General features: G+C 42.5%; 1 protein-coding gene across 2 annotated transcripts in view; it reads right to left on the reverse strand.

Annotated features, from left to right (window-relative positions):
• Positions 1-18,493, reverse strand: part of LOC114142815 (semaphorin-4B) — a 63,802-nt gene that overhangs the window by 10,325 nt on the left and 34,984 nt on the right. For both annotated transcript variants that reach the window (XM_028014296.1, XM_028014295.1), the window contains exons 3-9: positions 10,585-10,745; positions 9,684-9,746; positions 8,295-8,393; positions 5,627-5,738; positions 4,434-4,550; positions 3,805-3,962; positions 129-310 (exon numbers count right to left, since the gene is read on the reverse strand). In XM_028014296.1, coding sequence (XP_027870097.1) covers positions 129-310; positions 3,805-3,962; positions 4,434-4,550; positions 5,627-5,738; positions 8,295-8,393; positions 9,684-9,746; positions 10,585-10,745 — 892 coding nt within the window. The remainder of the gene's footprint in view (positions 1-128; positions 311-3,804; positions 3,963-4,433; positions 4,551-5,626; positions 5,739-8,294; positions 8,394-9,683; positions 9,747-10,584; positions 10,746-18,493) is intronic.

The raw sequence follows: 18,493 nt of genomic DNA on the forward strand, positions 1-18,493 counted from the left end.
ATGAGGAAATAACATTACAATATGATGTAAAGCTAAAAAAAAAAAACCCCGTCAACGTTACGTAATACTGCCCCTTCAAACAGAGGAAAGCAGACGCACAGAACCACTGAACGCATCACGAGTCTCACCACTGGGAAGTGAAGACGCCGTAGAAGACCGTGCTCTCCCAGCTGTCTCCGGTGGGCTTCAGGACAAACATGTCCTGGATGATGTTGAAGGGGAAGCCGTCGTCAGGGAGCGAGCACAGGAGCTGGGCCTTCAGGAAGGTGGTCCACTTCTTCTGCAGAACCCGCTCACCTCCCCTGTCGCCCTGGAAGGAAAAGTTGCGGAATATCACTGGAGGTTTATTAATTCGGCGCGCGCCTGATCTCTGCTCCCTCTGACGGGGTCTGCGGAGCCGTCGGTGATAAGACGGGATGGAGGTCAGGAGGAGAGAGGTCGTGTCAGGCTTAGAGTTTAACTCTCATCAGATACCAGCAGGAAACGGTGTAGCCGCTGTGGTTGGAGCAGCAGGTCTTGGCCTCTGAATCTGCTGAATTTGGGCTTAAGCTGCAAACTCTTAAGATTTAAGAGTTTAAAGTTTAGTAATTACAGTCCATCTACAGTCTTATATTGTCACAGCTAATTTACTGCAGTGCAGCTAAACCTTGGAGAGAAACACAAGGTGAGATATGCAGGTGCTTCCAGTCCCTGCCTCTGTATTTTCCACAATCCTTCAGCTGCTTTGAGAGATTTGTAGTTGCATTTTTAGACATTTGTATTTTTATCGGAAAGCCCCTCCCACTGAAAAACCATCAATAGGAAAATCCTGATTGGAACATATGACTATAACAACATTTGGATCAAATCCGTGTAAGTCATCCTCTTTCCTTTAGCGGGCGCTGCTGAGGTCAAAGGATTGAAAACATTGGTTACTGTAGGCTCTTTAATGAAATAAAAGGGATGGACAGCAATTAAAAACATGGATTAGAGGTTCATGGAATTTAATAAGTGGAAATCAAAGTTACAAAACATTTAAAAAAAGAAGGAGTACAGTGTCATGCTGGGAAATTGTTATTTATTTTTCTTGGGGAGGACAGATGCTGTTAATATTTACAGCTTTGAAACTGATTGGGTGTTTCTCCTTACGACGACTCCTACACCGAGATGAAACACTCATTCCCTCTGAGTTTGACATCCAATACTCCCATAAGCACTTCTCATTTTCAGCTTGTAAACATGAGCCTGAAGGACACTCCTCCACAAACACGGCCAGCAGGGAGAACATATGAGCAATCGCCTCGAAATCCGAGAAACTACTCCTGCGTGACGGCTACGAGGAGTAAACCACCTGAGATGAGACAATAAAACGCAAAGGAAAAAAACCCTACAAAAAAAAACCCCCTACAACAACCATCTGGCAGCTGCAGAACCCGGCAGCCAATCAGGAGGCCGTCCGTCTAACGAGCGGACTGCGTTCCTCCCCTCAGCTGTTGTTACAACGCTCTGCTTTGTCATTCATTTCAGCCACGGCCTTCTGGCAGCTCCCCTCCAAAAACAAACAAAACAAGCAAACAAAAAAAAAGCAGCACTGCGTTACCCAACTTTGAAAAGTTCTGATAAACGAAGGCGTGTTCAACACTTCCATATCATAAGGAAATGCTCCCCGGCACAAGCCCCTCCCCCCAGTTCCTGAGTGAACGCACCTGAATAAACACGAGGAGGAGGGAGTGGGAGAAAGGAGGGGAACAGATGGGGAAAGAGGGAGAAAACAACCGACTGTGAGCTGCAAAGTTTGCCTGCTGAAACGGTAGTTAGAATAGCGTAAAAAAAAAAGCAGTAGAAGTTTCCTTTTTGTTGATGCAACCCGACAAGAAGCCCGTCTTCTTTCTAAGCGCATGCTGACGTGAGTGAGACGACGTATAAAACCAGGTTCCAACCTAAACTAGGCTTAATAAACGGAGAGAGATGGAGGATTGTTATGCTTTCTGCCTGTTCACAGAAGAGCGATGCAAATGTCTGCTGCACCAATGACTGAGATGGACATAACCACAGCATGACATAATAATCAATGTTTATTGATCTTTGAGAATACACTTCCATTATTACTCCATTACCATTATATTATTAAAAATGGTCTAAAAACATTATTATTGTTTATCGCAATAACTTCTGGGACAATTTACCATTGTGACAGGCTTGCATCTGCTTAAACTTTCCTTTGGTGTTGCAGTCATCCTTAAACCGCAACAATTGATACAGAAATAAAGATGGCGGGGCCATACCAGAACGGAAAGGAGGAACGGTCCAAACGGAGTCCGGTGTGGGATGCAACACACATTTTATGCGGTTCTGTTTTGATATATAAACACTCGACCATCTCTTTAAGTTATTAACTTAATAACGCTCATTTAGCCGAGATGCATCGGCATGTTATGAAACGTTTTTTTTTTTTAGACTTTTACGTTATGGAAAGACAGCCGGCCGTCTTGATGCAAGAAAAAACTCAGTTTTTTCAGAAAATGGCTGCTTATCAATGAATCGCTAGTTGATCTATAAGATCAATTATCTTTAGATTAACTCCTTATCATATACATTTCCTTAGTGTGCTTCAGAATCTATCAAATTCTGTTGGGAGTCGGTTCTCCACCATCCTTTTGCCTCTTGTGATGTCACCCCAAATACACACAAATAAGAATGAGCCATTTTCCTTGAGTGTCTTTAGTATATTTTGCAAAGACTGAAAATGTATACTTTATTACCCAGCTGAGCCTTTGGACGCAGCGTAAAAAGTTGACAAAAACACATTCATTTTTATGACTCATCTTTTTTTAAACAACACTCATAGACGTGTGAGCAAACCAAGCAGGCCTACTGTAAAGTGGCGTCTGAAAAGACGTCAAAGGAAAAAGACAGCAGCTGCATTCCAGCAAAATAAAAAGGTGCTTCACAGAGCAGAGAAAGCTATTCTTCTCTCTGCGTCGCACAGTTGAACTGCAGCGAGTCGCCACAGTCTGCCAATGATTTCCATATATAGAAGCCGGGAGGTGCTCTGCTGCTGGAGGTGGCGCAGCCCCCGACTACCAGAGCCTTGCAGGACTAAGTCATTAGGCTGTCTCTTGAGATTACATGCTGTCTCCGTGATTCCTCACATCATCGCCTCCGCCAAAAAAGAAATGGAAAAAGAGGCATCAGTCAAAAAAAGGGATGCTGAACGGATGTTTATCAAGCCGTTTAGCATCCCTGAAGACGGAGGAAAAGAGGTAAAAGTCTGAAAAGGTGGACAGATCAAGGTGGTGAGGCAGAAGAAACAGCTAAAGAAAAGGGGGGGGGGACGGTTAGCCAGTTTGTATGTTTTCCCTGCAACAGAAAGACGGGGAAAAATAAGAAAAACCCATTTCATTTTCCTGCAAGCACCCTTGAATACTAATAACTCCTGCAAAGCTCAAAGGGCTGCTGGTGAAAGGTGAGGAGCCTGGTGGGATGGACGAGTGCAGCTGACATTGCGAGGGAGATGGAAGGAGGGGGGAAGATGACATTGCAGAGAAACTGGAAAGAGGGAGGAGGAGGAGGACAGGGGTGGCGATGATGATTCAGACAAGAAGGAACAAAAATCTGCTGAAAACATGTTTGTACAGAAAAAGCTTCAACTCGCCAACAATTGTCTCCCCCTGTTACATTCACACTAGCGTGACATCTTGTTAAATGTGGACGGACGAGCTCCGACACGGGAGTGGACCCGGCTTGTTTTGAGGATTACAGGCAGGAAGTTTGAGTCTGTCTTTTGTTTGTTTGTTTTTTTCCCAAAGTCGTGCGACACCTTACCTTGCACACGCGAGCGATCCGCGAGACGATGGTGTTGTCGAAGAAGTCGAACTCTTTCCCCGCCTCGCTGAAGAAGAAGTAGATCTTGTCATCGTCGCCCACGGGGTTCCTCGCCGGCTGGCTCTCCTCGATCAAGGCCGACCCAACAAAGACGGGATCTGACATAAACACAGAAACATTTAGTCGCACAAAGGGGTTCTGCCTTTGTCGCTTATGGGCTGAACGTGGAATATTTGCTTTAAGCTGGAGGGGGGGAAAAAAAGAAGAAAAGTTTGGAAAGTCGTATCTCAGAGTCCGGAGAAAGTAGAGGAAACAGGATGCTCTGTGTAATTGCACTCAGATGCCTCATCAGGACCACTCTGCACAGATTACCAGGAGATCAAAAGACAAGAGCCATCCTAATTGTGCGCAGCGTGCAGGAAAAAAGAAAAAAAAAAAACTCCAGCAGCGGTCGGCTGATGCCGTTTTGATGTGCAAGTGCTGCTGCCGATAGGACCGATCTACCGAGGCTCGTCTTTGCTCCCATTAGTGACTTTGCCTCACTAATGACGGCTGCTTCTCAGAGCTTATCTGCTGCGGCTGCTACCTAATGGAGGACATGCAGGGGGGAATGAGAAACACACACTCACCTTGAAGCCATTTTAAAGAGTTCTCCGTCTTCAGTGCCGTTCCCTGACCCAGACTTTTGTAAATGACCGGCTCGTTCCCTTGGAAGTTGCTGACGGTTCCGGTGTACAATTCCCCGTCTGGAAGGGGAGAACAACCATTACCAAACTGATGGACCGATCAATCAGCAAGTGATCAGAACTGACCAATTTTGTCCTGATTGGAAGAGGCTCTCCAAAGTGTGAACAGCTCTGTTAACGATGCAGGTTTTCGGGACAAGTCGACTCGAAACGTTTCCCACAAATACTGTGACATATATTCTGCATATATTGTAGCCGTCTACCAGCAAACAGAGTCGGCATGTATTCAAGAAGACTGAGCACTTTAAATGAAAACAAAGCATTAGAAAAGGTGTGCACACTTATGTAACCAAGTTATTGAAGTTTTTTTTCTCCAATCATTCCCAAATGTTTAGTTGATTGTTGAAACTCCAAATTAAATGTAGATAATTTATTCATTTTGGTCTCATTTTTTGGGATTTAAGTATTATTTAAGTATTTAACAGGGGTGTCCAAGCTTCATATCCACTGTTACTAAACTTTAAAGTGAAACTTTATTTTGTATAGTACCTTTAAAGACAAAAAACTGGTGCCAAAACTTAGAAAAACAAGACTGCACGTCCAAAGAAATGGATTTCCAGAGTCTCGGCGCCAATAAACAGAACGATCTGACGTGAGAATAGTGCAGCAATCCGAATGTGAGGAAACAAAAGCATGAATAATTATTTGCAGTTCAATGGCGATTAGCTTGGCGAGATTCCTCAGATGTTAAAGAACCTGATGCTTGTCTCCTTTGTCCCAGACATGCAGTTTTCTGGTGCAAAGATAACCATTTCAGAGATGAACGCGTCTGCCATGCACAGCTTATCAGACTAAGTGCTTTAGGTCACTGTAAGCTCTGTAACAGAGCAGGGAGTGAGGGAATAAAACCCACTCCCACAGCATCAGGGTTAATTATTCACTAATCGCATGTTAAAAACAAAAAACTCCCTCTTACTCTTTACTTCCGGCTACTTAAGACGCTCTGACGCAGGCAGACATTAGCAGCCACATCGCGGCTCATCGGCGAGTCAAAAGGACGGCGCTCACATCAAAGCCTCTTCCTGCCCGCTCCCGGGAGGAAGCCGTTCATGAGAAGCGAGAGTCTTACTACGTACCCACGATGATGGCGGTGGATTTGTACTCCGGGTTGAAAGGGCAGCGGCTCCGCCCGTCCTCCATTACGACCTCGCCCGCGTCGTCTCTCGCCAGCGTAAACGTGGACGTGTTCTGGGGATGAATGGAGGGGGGGGAAAGAAAGACGCAATCAGGGAGAGGCCGGGTGGCAGCGAAACGAGTGGGGTGAGCCCGGAGGCGTCCAGCTCATTTCCTCCACTAGGACACACACCGTACACGCCCGGCAGCGTGGAAACCTGCACATTTTACACACTTTGGCTCAGTGCTCGGCTTCAGCTTTCTAGGAACTTTGCAGGGTTATAACACTTCAGATTTTTTAAAATTATAAATCAGTTTAGTTTTTATTGGTTATAGTAGCAGTTTTAGTTGCGTTTATACTTTGTTTAATTTTTGTTGCAGAACGGCACAAGTGCCACTAGGTGAAGTATGGAGTGCCATAATTTGACGACATAAACTGCTTGTTTGTTTGGTTTGTTAAACAAAATAAATTCATTTCACATCATTTCGAAAGGCTGATCGACTCATAAACACAAGGATATATCTCTAATTTCAATATATTCTAGTTGGTTTTATAAACACACAATACAGTCCCAGTTAGTTGTAGTTTTCCCCCATTAATTACCGTTTTTCTTTATTTAAATTAACGAAGACGTTTTCTCAATTTCAGTTTTCGTCGGCGCCAACACTGTTAACTAAAGCCAAGTCATTGTCATAGTTTATGTTGTATATGTCACTCCTCTTCATTTGATGGCAACATTTTATGAGATTGTGATTACAAACCACACTTTAACTCACGGTTCTTATAGTGCGAACATCTCATACTCGCCCATGGCCGACTCATTTTCTAAACTTATAGCAACAAACCCCAAGAGGAATCCATTTAGATCTTCATATCATCAAATGTTCATTCGCCATCTGATAAATATCGCCATCATTGATGAATATTTCTTGAACGAGAGGTAGAAGCGTAGCTCCCGTCTTTCACCAAGTCAACGACGGCGTGCAGCAACAGGTTTGGGAGGGGCAGCACTGCGTCACTGTCCGATCTCGTGTGCCGTGCGATTCGACAGCTCAAAGCACAGTCGGTGGTCTGGACACAGTTCACAAACAGATGAAAGACTAAACTTCTGATGGTTGAACACACAGCTAACTAGCTTGATCGTGATTCAGTTCTTTTCCTCCAGATTTTCCCAATTTCTTTAAAACTGGATGTTTGATCTCAGGATTCTTTGATGGCAATTTATTTTGTTTTTTAGGCAGTAAACGCATTAAACGACATGTCCTTTGATGAACTTTGTCTCGAGTTCAGCAACAATAACTCTGGTTAGAGACACGTAAATGTCGGGAATCGTTCAATCGCTTCACATGTTTTGGGTCCGAAGCTCCAACCCTACTTGAGGAACACATTTTTTTTTCCCCCCCATTTCATAGTCAATGGTAAGATTAAAGTGAGCACTCATAAAAAACAAAATGACATTATTGTTCTGCTAAGTGCATCTGTAGGTGGCTTGCACAAAAGGTTTTCTAGCAAAAAAACAAAACAAAAAGCTTCTTTTCTTTCAAAAATAATTTAAAACTGAGGCTCTCACACCAACAAATCTACACACTCGCAGCAGAATAGATTAAGAAGCGCTCAGTCAGAAATCCACACCTTTATTTGTGTTAAAATGGTACGATGGGACATTTAATTACCAATCACATCTGAATGCGTGAACTTCAGTCAGCTGTTGAATGAAACAGAAACTTCTGCAAACTGAGGAAGGGTTACAGTAACATTACAGCCATCAGTAAGAAAGTTCCTGATGGCTATAATGCTGTTTTACCCACATCTAAACAGCACTTTGATGTGGGTAAGTTGCAGTAATGGCAACTTGTTCCCATGATCGGGTCTGACAGGAACATACAAGTGGCGCCCCTGGCTCGGGTCGACACTCTCCCGTCTCTTCCATATCAGATGTTTTACTCTGAGCTTGTTTCAGTTTGTGTCTTTCATCCTGATTGTTTAGTGTCTCAGTGTCCTGTTACATTTCTCCTAAAGTCCCCCGTGTCTGTCTGGACTAGCGCCTTCACAAACAAACTATTCATCAGTGGTGATATTCGGCATCTCGGGGACTATATTGTTAGAAATGATTAGACGGAGACACACACACACACACACTGTTTTGTCGAGTGCTTCTGTAGGCCCAGAAAGGACATACTTGCTGTTGGAATCCCAGTTCAGGGCCCAATGTCCTGCCAAGTCATCTCCAATCCGAGCCAGGCCGTGTTTTCCCTCCACTTAGACGCCAAAGCCGGGAGGTTAATTCCCTCTTGTTTAAAAGCAGAGCGGCCTCCAAGCTTAGCTGAAGCACTAACAGTAAAAGTCGAGGTCATGTCTTCTGATAGTCGCCTTCACTCCTGCCATACTTGATAAATCCATTTCTTTCTTTCTGGGAGCTTCTGAACCTCAGCAGGATGTACGTTTATGTGGACAAAAATCCAACAAGGACTCAGAGGATAAACGGGACTGAACTTATCTTTAAAAAAAATGTCCAACTTCAAGCGTGCTATAGTAAAAGGAGGAGAAAGTTGGGTTTTTTTTTTTGCTATACGACAGATGTGTTCACTTCTGGATGTGAACAAAGGTCAGACTGAGAGATCGATACTTACTATGTAGGCACAGACGGGACTGAAGGCGTAGGTACCACACACATAGAGATGAGTGCTATTGAGCCGCAGGAGAATTTTGATGTAATTGAAGCAATCGGTCTGGATGAAAACAAAGGAGAGAGAGCGGTGAACATAGAAAGTCAAAAGACATTTCAACAAGCCGCTGAAGAATTTAATCGCTGTAAAGTTACAGTCCGAGAGCAGATATCGACGACACGGCCACGCTTCACACACGGTAACTTTACATCAATATTCTGACATGTTTCCAGTCCTCAGTCTGATTTTTAAATGCATTTGTACAGCAAACAAGCTTTAAACATGGAACCCGCAAAAACTGCAAGCCGGTATGAAGAGGCAGGGAAGGAAGGAGGGATGATTGGACAGATAATAAATGAAAGGACAGATGATTTATAGATAAGAAAAAACTCCAACAAATAGATACTGAACAGTTTAATGGTGGGTGGATGAAAAAGAAAAAGAGTGATGGATGGATGAATGGACAGATGGATAAAAAAAGAGGGATGATGAACAAATGAGTGAAAAATGGATGTATGTATGGACAAAAATAGAGGAATGGATGAATGCATAAAGAAGAGGGATATAAGTATGAACAAATGGATAAAAGAGGAATGGATGTATGGATAAAACAAGGGATAAATGAAAAAGGAGGGATGATGATATAAATAGAGGGATAGATTGGTGGAAAAGGCCTGGATGGATAAAAACATCTGATAGATAGACAGGTAATGGTGGAGGAGTAGACAGATGGACAAAGATGGAATAAAAAGCGAGTGATCAATCATCAATCAATCAGTGGATAAAAAAGTGATAGATGGAAATTAGACGGATGGACACTACATGGATGGATGGATAAACGGACATCCGGACAATGTACCATCAGACAGTCTGAACGAAGAATGAATGATGAATGGACAGAAAAAAATGCTAATAACTTTCCATGCAAACCCAAACCCAGAAGACGTAAATCCTGCACTTCTGCAGACTTTCTCTATCCGAGTCGGTGCTTCCACAGACCGTTTGACAGAAACCGTTCCTCAAACGCTGTTGGGAAAACCTGTCTGCTATACAGAGCAGTTTGCCTGCAGAGCTTTGTGTAATACAGACAGAGCTGTGCACTGCAGCAGGAGGATTACAGAGGCTTCTCACCCAGAGACACAACAGCTGGCATGACAACAAGCTAACAGACAGACTGAAGAAGAAGAAGCCGTTCCCCCGGGGAGCCTGCAGACTTGATGAATCTGTTTGTATCTGCTGGAAAGGTTTGTCAGCTCTCTGCTCATGTTACTGCCTCACATGTGAAACAAATAGCAGATCGCAAGGGGAGACCGAACACACGGTGAAGGCGTTCATTGTGACTGATTTTCTTACCTCCAAGTTCTTTCCTTTAAAGCTGCACTCGTCTCTTTTTCCGGCAGGAGTTCCCCACGTCAGCTGAGATGGGGAAAAAAAAGGGAGGAAAAGCTGAGTCAGTCAAATAAAATAAAAGGTAACCAGAGATAATAGATGGATGGACCAAATGGACTGAAGTTTGGCTCATCTGCAGGACACATATTCAGCAGTTTCTTAAAAAAAATAAATTTAAGTAGGAGGTTTTGACTAAACATGGAGAGAGCAGGTTTCACAAACTCAAACCTAAAGACTTTTTAAGACTATTATGAATGGGATTTAAGACCCATTTCTTCACAGATTTTAAATGTACAAACTTCTTCCAGCCAACTGGCCATAAATTTTAGCTTGATACATGCAAAAGAGCTAGCTAGCTAGCCAGCTAGGGTATGCTAGCAGTGAGTTACACTTGAGTCACAGAAAACAGTGATGACTGAGTGTGGCTTGCACTTTTGTCATGACAAGATTATATAGTCCTGTCATGACAAAATTTAAGACACTTATTAACATATTTAAGATCAACTTACTATTTTAATTTTAAAGGCCTTAATTTTAGATAAGGCCTTAAAATGACTTATCTAAAATTAAGACATTTGAAGTCTTAAACTAAGACTTTAAAAGTCTTAATTTTAGTCTTAAATTAAGTGCTTGTGCAACCTTAAAAAGTTTTAATTTAAGACTTTTTAAAAGACGGCTAAAAATGGACCAATCAGACGGCTAAGACTGGGATGTACAAGCTAGAGACAAAAAACTTTTAGAACCCATCGTTTTAGTCAATTAGGAGAAGAAAAAAAAAGTCCAATCTTGATTGGCCAGGAAAAGCCTGATTGGGGAATTTGTAGTTTTGACTGTTAACCCGTTTGGCTCGCTGCTTTACTCTTACGTTCTTTTGCAGCTTGGTCTTGCTGATATCCGAGAGGCTGAGGGCGAACAGCGCCTCCCTGGCTCCGACGTACAGCATGTCGTCCTCCTGGCTCAGCAGCAGAGAGGTGTAATTGAAGACGCCACCTACCGAAAATCTCTTGGCCGATCTCTCCTTTGCATCTGGACAGAGAAGAAAGCAGACACACACACAAACACACACACACACACACACACACACACACAGGAGAAGGCAGCAGATTATTATCAGAGAGAAGGGCAGAAGGAAAAGTAACAGAAGGGTACAGAACATGTCCTGATGCTCAGAGTACAACCAGAACTGGAACGCTGTCTGTTTTATTGTTCTTCAGAGGGGATAAAGGATTAAAATTTCCTTCCGCTTCCTTCCTTTGACGAGTTTTAATCTCATGTGCTCATTATTGCAGGATAATACCCATCTGTTCCACCCACCAACAACCATCAAATGACCTCAAATCTGAATGGAGAGACATCTGGGAGAAAACTGCTTAAATCTCCTTAAACTTGTAGAGCTTGTTGCTCCATTTTGATAAAATCACTTGTCTTTCCATCTAGGAAGCACAAGAGAGTCAGAGCACCATGTTTCACTGTAGGTCCATGGAAGCACGTTTCCTTTTGTTTCCATTTAAGGCTGGTATGTTCTCGTAGACGGCAGTATACGTCTCTAGCCCTGAGCTAATTTAGGATTGACTAATGAATGAGTTTTGGTGACTTGCTGGGCAAAAGACCACTCTGGACAAAAGTACTCAACCCTAGTACTTGAGTAAAAGTACTGAAAGTGATGGCCAAACCACACTCAACTAAAAGTTGCTCAGTCACAACTCAAAGTTAAAATACCAAGGTACTTACTTTTGAGAATACTTAAGTGTTCAAAAGTACAACTTAGATTTTCTAATATTAGTACATCGCTGTATTGTTTTCTGAGTGCTTTTACAGAACCTTGTAGTTTGCCAAAGTTGACACCACCTGAAAAACCCTCAGCATAAAACTGCAATAAAAATTTACCACAATTTTTTTAAACATTATTTTAAAAATGTCCCCACACTCCAAAAAAAAGAAAGTAAAAACAAAAACGACAACAAATAAAACATGGTTGTTATGGAGACTTGGTGACATCACAATCTTTAACAATCGTTCTCCAAAAGTGATCTCCTCTTTGTTTTTTCCTCTCCCTCTCCACCCTGCCAACAGCGCACGGCAACCCAATAAGTACCAATCATAAGCAGCTCAAAGAACTGGGTCCCTGTGTGGCGTAATAAACATACCCCGGGCAACTAGGAACCACCAATTATAAGTTACTAGAAACTCTGGTAAACTTTATTTTTAAGAGATAGTTAGTGGCACTGACAACCGGTGCAACCAGTGATTTTGTTAAATTATTCTGCAATTGTCACTGCAATTAAAGATAAAGTTATCTTACACATCTTTACTAGCACTGCCAATAAATTCAAAGTCCGCATTCTGAATTTCAGAAGTAAATCAACTTCTATCTTTTTCTTCTTCCACACTTTTAACCATCTGTGACATTTCCAGCTCCATTTCTGACATTTCTGAACCACTTTTTGTTTTTTGTTTTGCTGAAAGGAAGCAGTTTACCTTTAGATTACAACCCGTCACATTTAACGTGCGAGCGGTTTTCCAAAAAGACTAAATAAAAAGACCAACATGGTGTCACAAGAGTCCTAAAAAATTCTTTGTGGAAGAGTTGCACTGGGCGATTTTAGTCATTCGGGCATTAAATGAGCAGGACGCTCCATCTCTCCATCTATTGTTTGTCATACTTCTAAACTGTTTGCAATTTAGGGCCGTCTTTGTAAATGTTTGTCTCTTCCTGCTTATTCCAAACGTTCGAAACGCACTCCATGGCCTCTCTGTGCCAAAAAGAAAAAGAAAAAAGTTGTGGTCACAAACCCCACGAGTTTATCCACATAAGATTACGAGCTTCTAGCCAGGGCTGTAAAAGCTAATATCTGCCACAATTAAGCCACTTACAATCCTCCCACCCACCACCCCCAAACTCCCAGTGAACAACCAGAAAACCAGTTCACATCTCAACTATCCTGGTGGCAAGAAAGAAAAAACAAAAAAAAAAAAAAAAAAAGGAACCAAGCCCCACGTTTATCTTCAACGCCCCAGGTGGTGCGTTGGGCCGTAATGCAAATAGAGGCAGAAAACCGCAATAAATGTTTACAGCCCGCGACGTAAACTTCTCAACGTGCTCACAAATGGTTCATCTCGCGCTCGAGGCAGTTTGGCAGATGATCATCCTTCCCCTTGTGGGAGTGAAAGCCAGCTGCGCGAGCCGCATCTCGTCCAGATTCAAAACGCTGGGCCCTTTCCACATCAACAAACCCTTATTCTCTTTTAAAAACGCAGTGACATCTGGAGTCAATCAGGACCCGGGGCCCGCCACTAAAAATCAAGGCACAGAGGGGGAAAAAAACCAAAAAAAACTAAAACAACCCAACTCTCTTTTGTCCTTCAGGACACATGTCTTTCTGCATGGAGAAAGGAAAAAAGGTAAGGGTAACCCGATGAAAGTGTTCGTAAATGCTCATAAAGATGCGTATCCTAAGACTTTGCGGACACTCGACAAACAAAGGAGGGCCATCTCTCCTCCCAACAAGGGGACATATCATGGCCCGACTGTCAAGGCTCCCAAGGGTTTGGGACATTCGCTGGAACCCAAAGGCAGCCTCTCCTCGGCATATTAAAACTCTCTGACATAAATCACGGTGACAGTCTCTCAGACAGACAATGGAATAACGAGCACTGGAGAGCAAACTCATGAAACTTTTACTCAGAGGGCAGACAAAAGGTATTTATCAGGGGGTGGATGGGTCTGAAGGAGTTGTGGTAACCGGGATGATTGGACTGAGAGCTTGACCTATGAAAAACAGAGTATGCACACCGGACAAAAAAGGAATCCAAGAAGAGAACCCCCCCCCAGAATGTCAGGCAGTAACAAATGTCAAGATGCAGCCATTTCAAGAAGTTATTTTTTGAATTTTTTCCACGCTATGATGCAGTGGAGTACCTCAATGTAGCATCTACGGATATAAGCAGCTTCACACTCAAACTCGATTTCCATTCATCACCCAGTGGTTTACTCAGCTGAGCAGGTCAGGCTCTCAGTTTCTGCCAGGGATCATCAATACGGCTGCCTTATGGTCTGTTTTTATGTAGTAAACCGACAGGCACCACCAGTCCTACAAATTACAATGCGAGCGTCAAACAGAGGAAAATTAGTTGAAGAAATTTGGGATAAAATTTCAAGGTTACAAAACCCCGATACGCTGTAGACCAGAAACACTCCAGAGGTTTGGTTTGGGAGATGATCTGACCCGTTGCGTTTGCACACTTTATCTCTAAGCCTCTCAGAGTGTCAACGTAAAGGTAAACCGACATCGCATAAAAGAGTGCCAGTCTGCAGAGAAATGCATGCAAGCACATGGCAGAGTGAGGATAAAATAAAAAAAGGGAGCAGGATCAACTTCCCCCCTCCTCCTTCTCCAGAGTTTAACAGCATATAAAAGGCGGGGTGATGGCTTGGCAGCATGGAAGGTGTTACTCTTGCCAGGACTCTAAGGGCCGAGTGTAAACATGCCCCAGATTTACTAGAGCAGAGTGAGCTGAGTCACAAGGCAACTGGGTAACAAGGGCAAAAAGGTTCACTTCGAGCCAGGCTGTGAAAAACAAAACCAGAACGCAACCCCTTCAGATGGGAAGACAGAAAATATATACACCCCCCCCCCCCAACAACTAGAATTGCTAATCTGCGATCCAAGGCTACAATGGCCTACACAGGCTCAGTCTGACATGATTTGAAAACCGCACTGACGAAAAAAGCAAACATCAAGGCCATCAAGTCATTGTTATCATTTGTTGGGGAGTGCAGGAGACGGGGAGAGAGACCAGTTATAGTATGAATCCAGTTACTTTAGGAGATCAAGGGCGTACTGGCAAACGATACAAAGAAGCAGAACTGTTTTAGGTGTGCATTTTCATTCCTTTTGACTTAGATAAAAACAGAATGCCAAAAGGGAACAAGTCGGCATAAAACAAGTCAGTTTTGTATTTATTTTATCATGATTTAAGTGAAAAGGAAGAGAAATGATACATGGTCTCTTCTGTATATTTTGTGCTAGGCCCCAGTGAGTCCGACACCCCTAAATGAGATCTAACAGATCCTTAAAAAAAAAGAAGAGCTAAATCAGTCAAATTGCTGTACTTTGATCTATGGTCAGACTTGATGGTGTGATTGATGGAAATAAATCCTGGAAGAAAACGTGTAGGAGGCTGCAAAAACTAAATGTTGGGAAGGACTGTCTCCATTTCGTCTGAAAGAACTTAAGCTACTTTACAAAGAACATGGGTTAAAAAAAACCCCCAAAAACAAAACAAAACAAAAAATCAATCAATCAGATGGACAAAGATGTTCCTGCTCTCTGAAGGCGGACGCTTTTTCTTTAAGGAAATGGGAGCACTTCCCAGGGCTGCAGCCTCAGGAACCCGTCTACCCATGTCTGGTTTTTTTTTGGATGGGCTGTGCTGAAACAAATTTTGTTGTGCTTTTTGTATGACAACAATAAAATCTGGTTCTGTGTGCAGCCAAAGTCAAGTTACTGACTCTAGGAGGCTGAATACTAATGATCGCTGGAATTTTCTTCTTGTTAATAAGCAAAAAAATGAGTAAAAACTTTGCATTAAACTCCTTCCACTTTACAATAATCCACAACTATGTTCGTTTTAAAAGCTAATAAAATATGTTGACGCTTGCAATATGAAAAAATGTAATTTTGTTTCCATTCTGTTTATATGCGATAGCGTGTGAACTTATGCCAGCCATAACAAAGAGACACATGCACCTTGAAGATAATAAGCAGAGGCCAAGGGCGAGCTGTGTCCAGTGATTCCTAACAGGATTATATTTCAGAGAAATGTGTTAATGGTGCCAAAGGGCAACAAGGGTAGAAACCCCATCAAGGCAACCACTGGAAAAAAAACAAAACCATGAAGTAGGTGTTTGATGAAAATGTTATGGCTAAGAGACCTAAAGCCTAAAGTGAGCATGAAGTCAGTGCATCAAAACAAGGCGAAGACACATCCTGCATGTGGTGTGGTATTCTGTAATTAAAGGCTTTCAGGTCTCACTCATGCGCCGTAAGACGGCATGCACCCACGCGACACTGCACCTTAAAGCTTACAAAAGCCTTGATGCAACATTGGTGAGACAGAGAGTCACTCTGTGTTGTCTTGGGTGAGCTGTTTAAACAAATATGGCGACCCTAAAGACACAAAGACGGATAGATGGTATAATTTTCTCACTAGCAACGCATAACAAACACGTCTGCGCTTGTTGTGTGTCGGGAAACTCCTCAGACTCTTTACTTTTGTCAAATCTTTTCACGGGGGCTGGTAAATATTGTCCTGAAAGGTTTGTTTACCTCAACGAAAGTCCTGCCTTACAGTTATTACAGGAGGCACAAACTGTTCCATCCTTTGCGAAGCCAAGAACACACTGTGTCAAATGGACTGAATAGGACCAATTGAAGAATGCAATGTTTGCTAAAAGGAGACTTCGGAAGAAGGCAACTGGTGATGAACATACGGTTAGACAAATGTCCAAAAAAAAAAAACAAAATCTGATATGACGCCACATAGAAGCAGTTTAGACCTGGCACCAAGATGCCAACTTGGATTGTGATAATGGTGGGACAAGAACACCCTCACTGGTGGTCTTTGACAATTATATTAATGTATTTAGCACACTAAACGACCAACTATTGGCCTGACTGGACTCCACTCCAGCTATGAAGTTATTTCCTTGATGGAAAAAGCTGCCAGTATTCATTTGGATGTTTCAAATAAAGTTTTTTTTTCCCCTTTATTTTGTAAGTGTAGCAAATGGTTTATGACTAGCTTTTATTTTGTCCGGTCATAGCAAACGCCAATAGTCCAACTCCTCCCCTCCCCAGTGCGACTGACTCACACCACGCAGGAAGGCCGCCATGCTTAGCGCGGCAGCTAAGCATGTCTCTGTTAAGGAAATGGATCACCTGCCAGAGTCAGTACCAGAAAATCCCTGTCACACCACCCCGCCCAAAATGTCCACAACAACAAGGCCAGAGTGTGTGCAGAGACAGAACCACAAGACAATACTTAAAGACTCACTCAATGAATAAATAATGCATCCTAAACGATATTCAACAATTGAGGAAGTATGTATGTCTAGCACAAATTGATTGTTTTACCAGCAACATCTACAGAGAAAAAAATTCCATTAGCATGACTGAGGACACTTGAGATTTGTGCTTAATGACTTACATTATAGTATTTCTACAGCTCAGCCAAGTGTTTCAGAGCAGGGAAATAAAACCATACTTCTGGGTGCTACCAAAAACCCAGCTGGCTTAAACATCGTTACAGACGGTTTCTCTGCAGCCACGGACTCCCCTCGTTGTACTTTTACAAGTCAATGCCCACTTGTCGATTTTTCGGCTTCCAGTTTGTAAAGAGCCTCTCACTTTTGGACTGGCATGTTAAAGGTCTTTGAAGTGGTGCCACCTCATCCAAACACAGTCCTCTGCCATGTTTCCATCTGTATGTGAAGTCCCTGGAGAGGCTCTTGATGAGAAGAGCAGCCTGAAGTTGCTCCATCTCTCCACTCACCCACAGCGTTGACTGAGGAGAAGTGTCCCAACATATGGATTTATACTCTTTGCTGACGGTTTACCTCGTCTTACACGCAGCTTTAGCTAAATGGCTGCTTTAACTCTTGCCCTTTCCCCGCTACATTTAGTTCCTGTGGTCATGAAGCTATGAGGACCCAAACGAGTGAAGAATCATTGGATTAGTCAACGCATTTGTGGATTATGGCAGCAAAAGGAAGGCCAGTTGCTGCCACTTTAAAGAAAAATTGCCCCTTTAATGGGGTCTTTTGGATACATCTCCAGTATTCTCAGGCAAGCCCAGAAAGAACAGCTACAGGCCGTTTCTGCACGCATGTTCATCAGAACGAGGCATGTGGAGCGTGTTAACGTCCTGGAACAGGATCTAGAAAGTTTTAATGAGGGACGCATGAGAAGCCTGGTGCTGCCCTTCCAGATGTGACTCAAATCAAATGTTAAGTTTCTTCTAGCACATAAACATACTTGTACTCGATCACACCGTTATGTGAAACATTGCATGGCTCTTTGAGCTGCTTTTAGTATGAACTGTGCTTCATAAATAAAACTGATTGATTGACTGTATCACTATGATTGACTGAATTCATCTCGCTTAGTGCTTTAAAATCTAAAAGTTTTTGAGGTGGATTCTATGACATGTACCTGTTTTTTAATGGCTTGACCTTTTCTACCAACTGTGAATTTTTTTTTGTATTGTATTTGTTGCTGCCTCCTGGCCAGAACTCCCTTGAAAAAGAGGTTTTTAATCTCAGTGCACTTTTATCCTGATAAAATAGAGATTTAAATCTTAAAAATGGTGTCAAATGTACAAATTATAATGCACTGGACTGTAAAGGCCAGTGTGTCTTTTCAGCTCATTGCTGAAAGTTAATTTGTTAAAGTGATTTAATGAAAAAGAAAATTGTGTACATTTTGTTAGGCTGATGCAATTCAAGAGTTTCTTTTAGCACATTTTAATTCATCATTATTGCTGACAAAACCCTAAACCTGATATCTCTAAAAATGTGAATGTTTAACTAAAAATATTTATTTAAAATATAAAAATAAAAAAACCTAAAGACTTTCCAAACATGTGTTAGGTTATGGCCTAAACAACCATGGTGAAAACTGCTGAGTTCACACCCTGAGTGGAAAATGTAAGTTTCTTAATAGAGAAGTCAGTTCACAAAGAGCTGCATCCCAGAATTCATGGAAAGTTGAGTG

This window comes from Xiphophorus couchianus, chromosome 4, assembly GCF_001444195.1.
Source record: "Xiphophorus couchianus chromosome 4, X_couchianus-1.0, whole genome shotgun sequence".
In the NCBI taxonomy this organism is placed as follows: domain Eukaryota; kingdom Metazoa; phylum Chordata; class Actinopteri; order Cyprinodontiformes; family Poeciliidae; genus Xiphophorus; species Xiphophorus couchianus.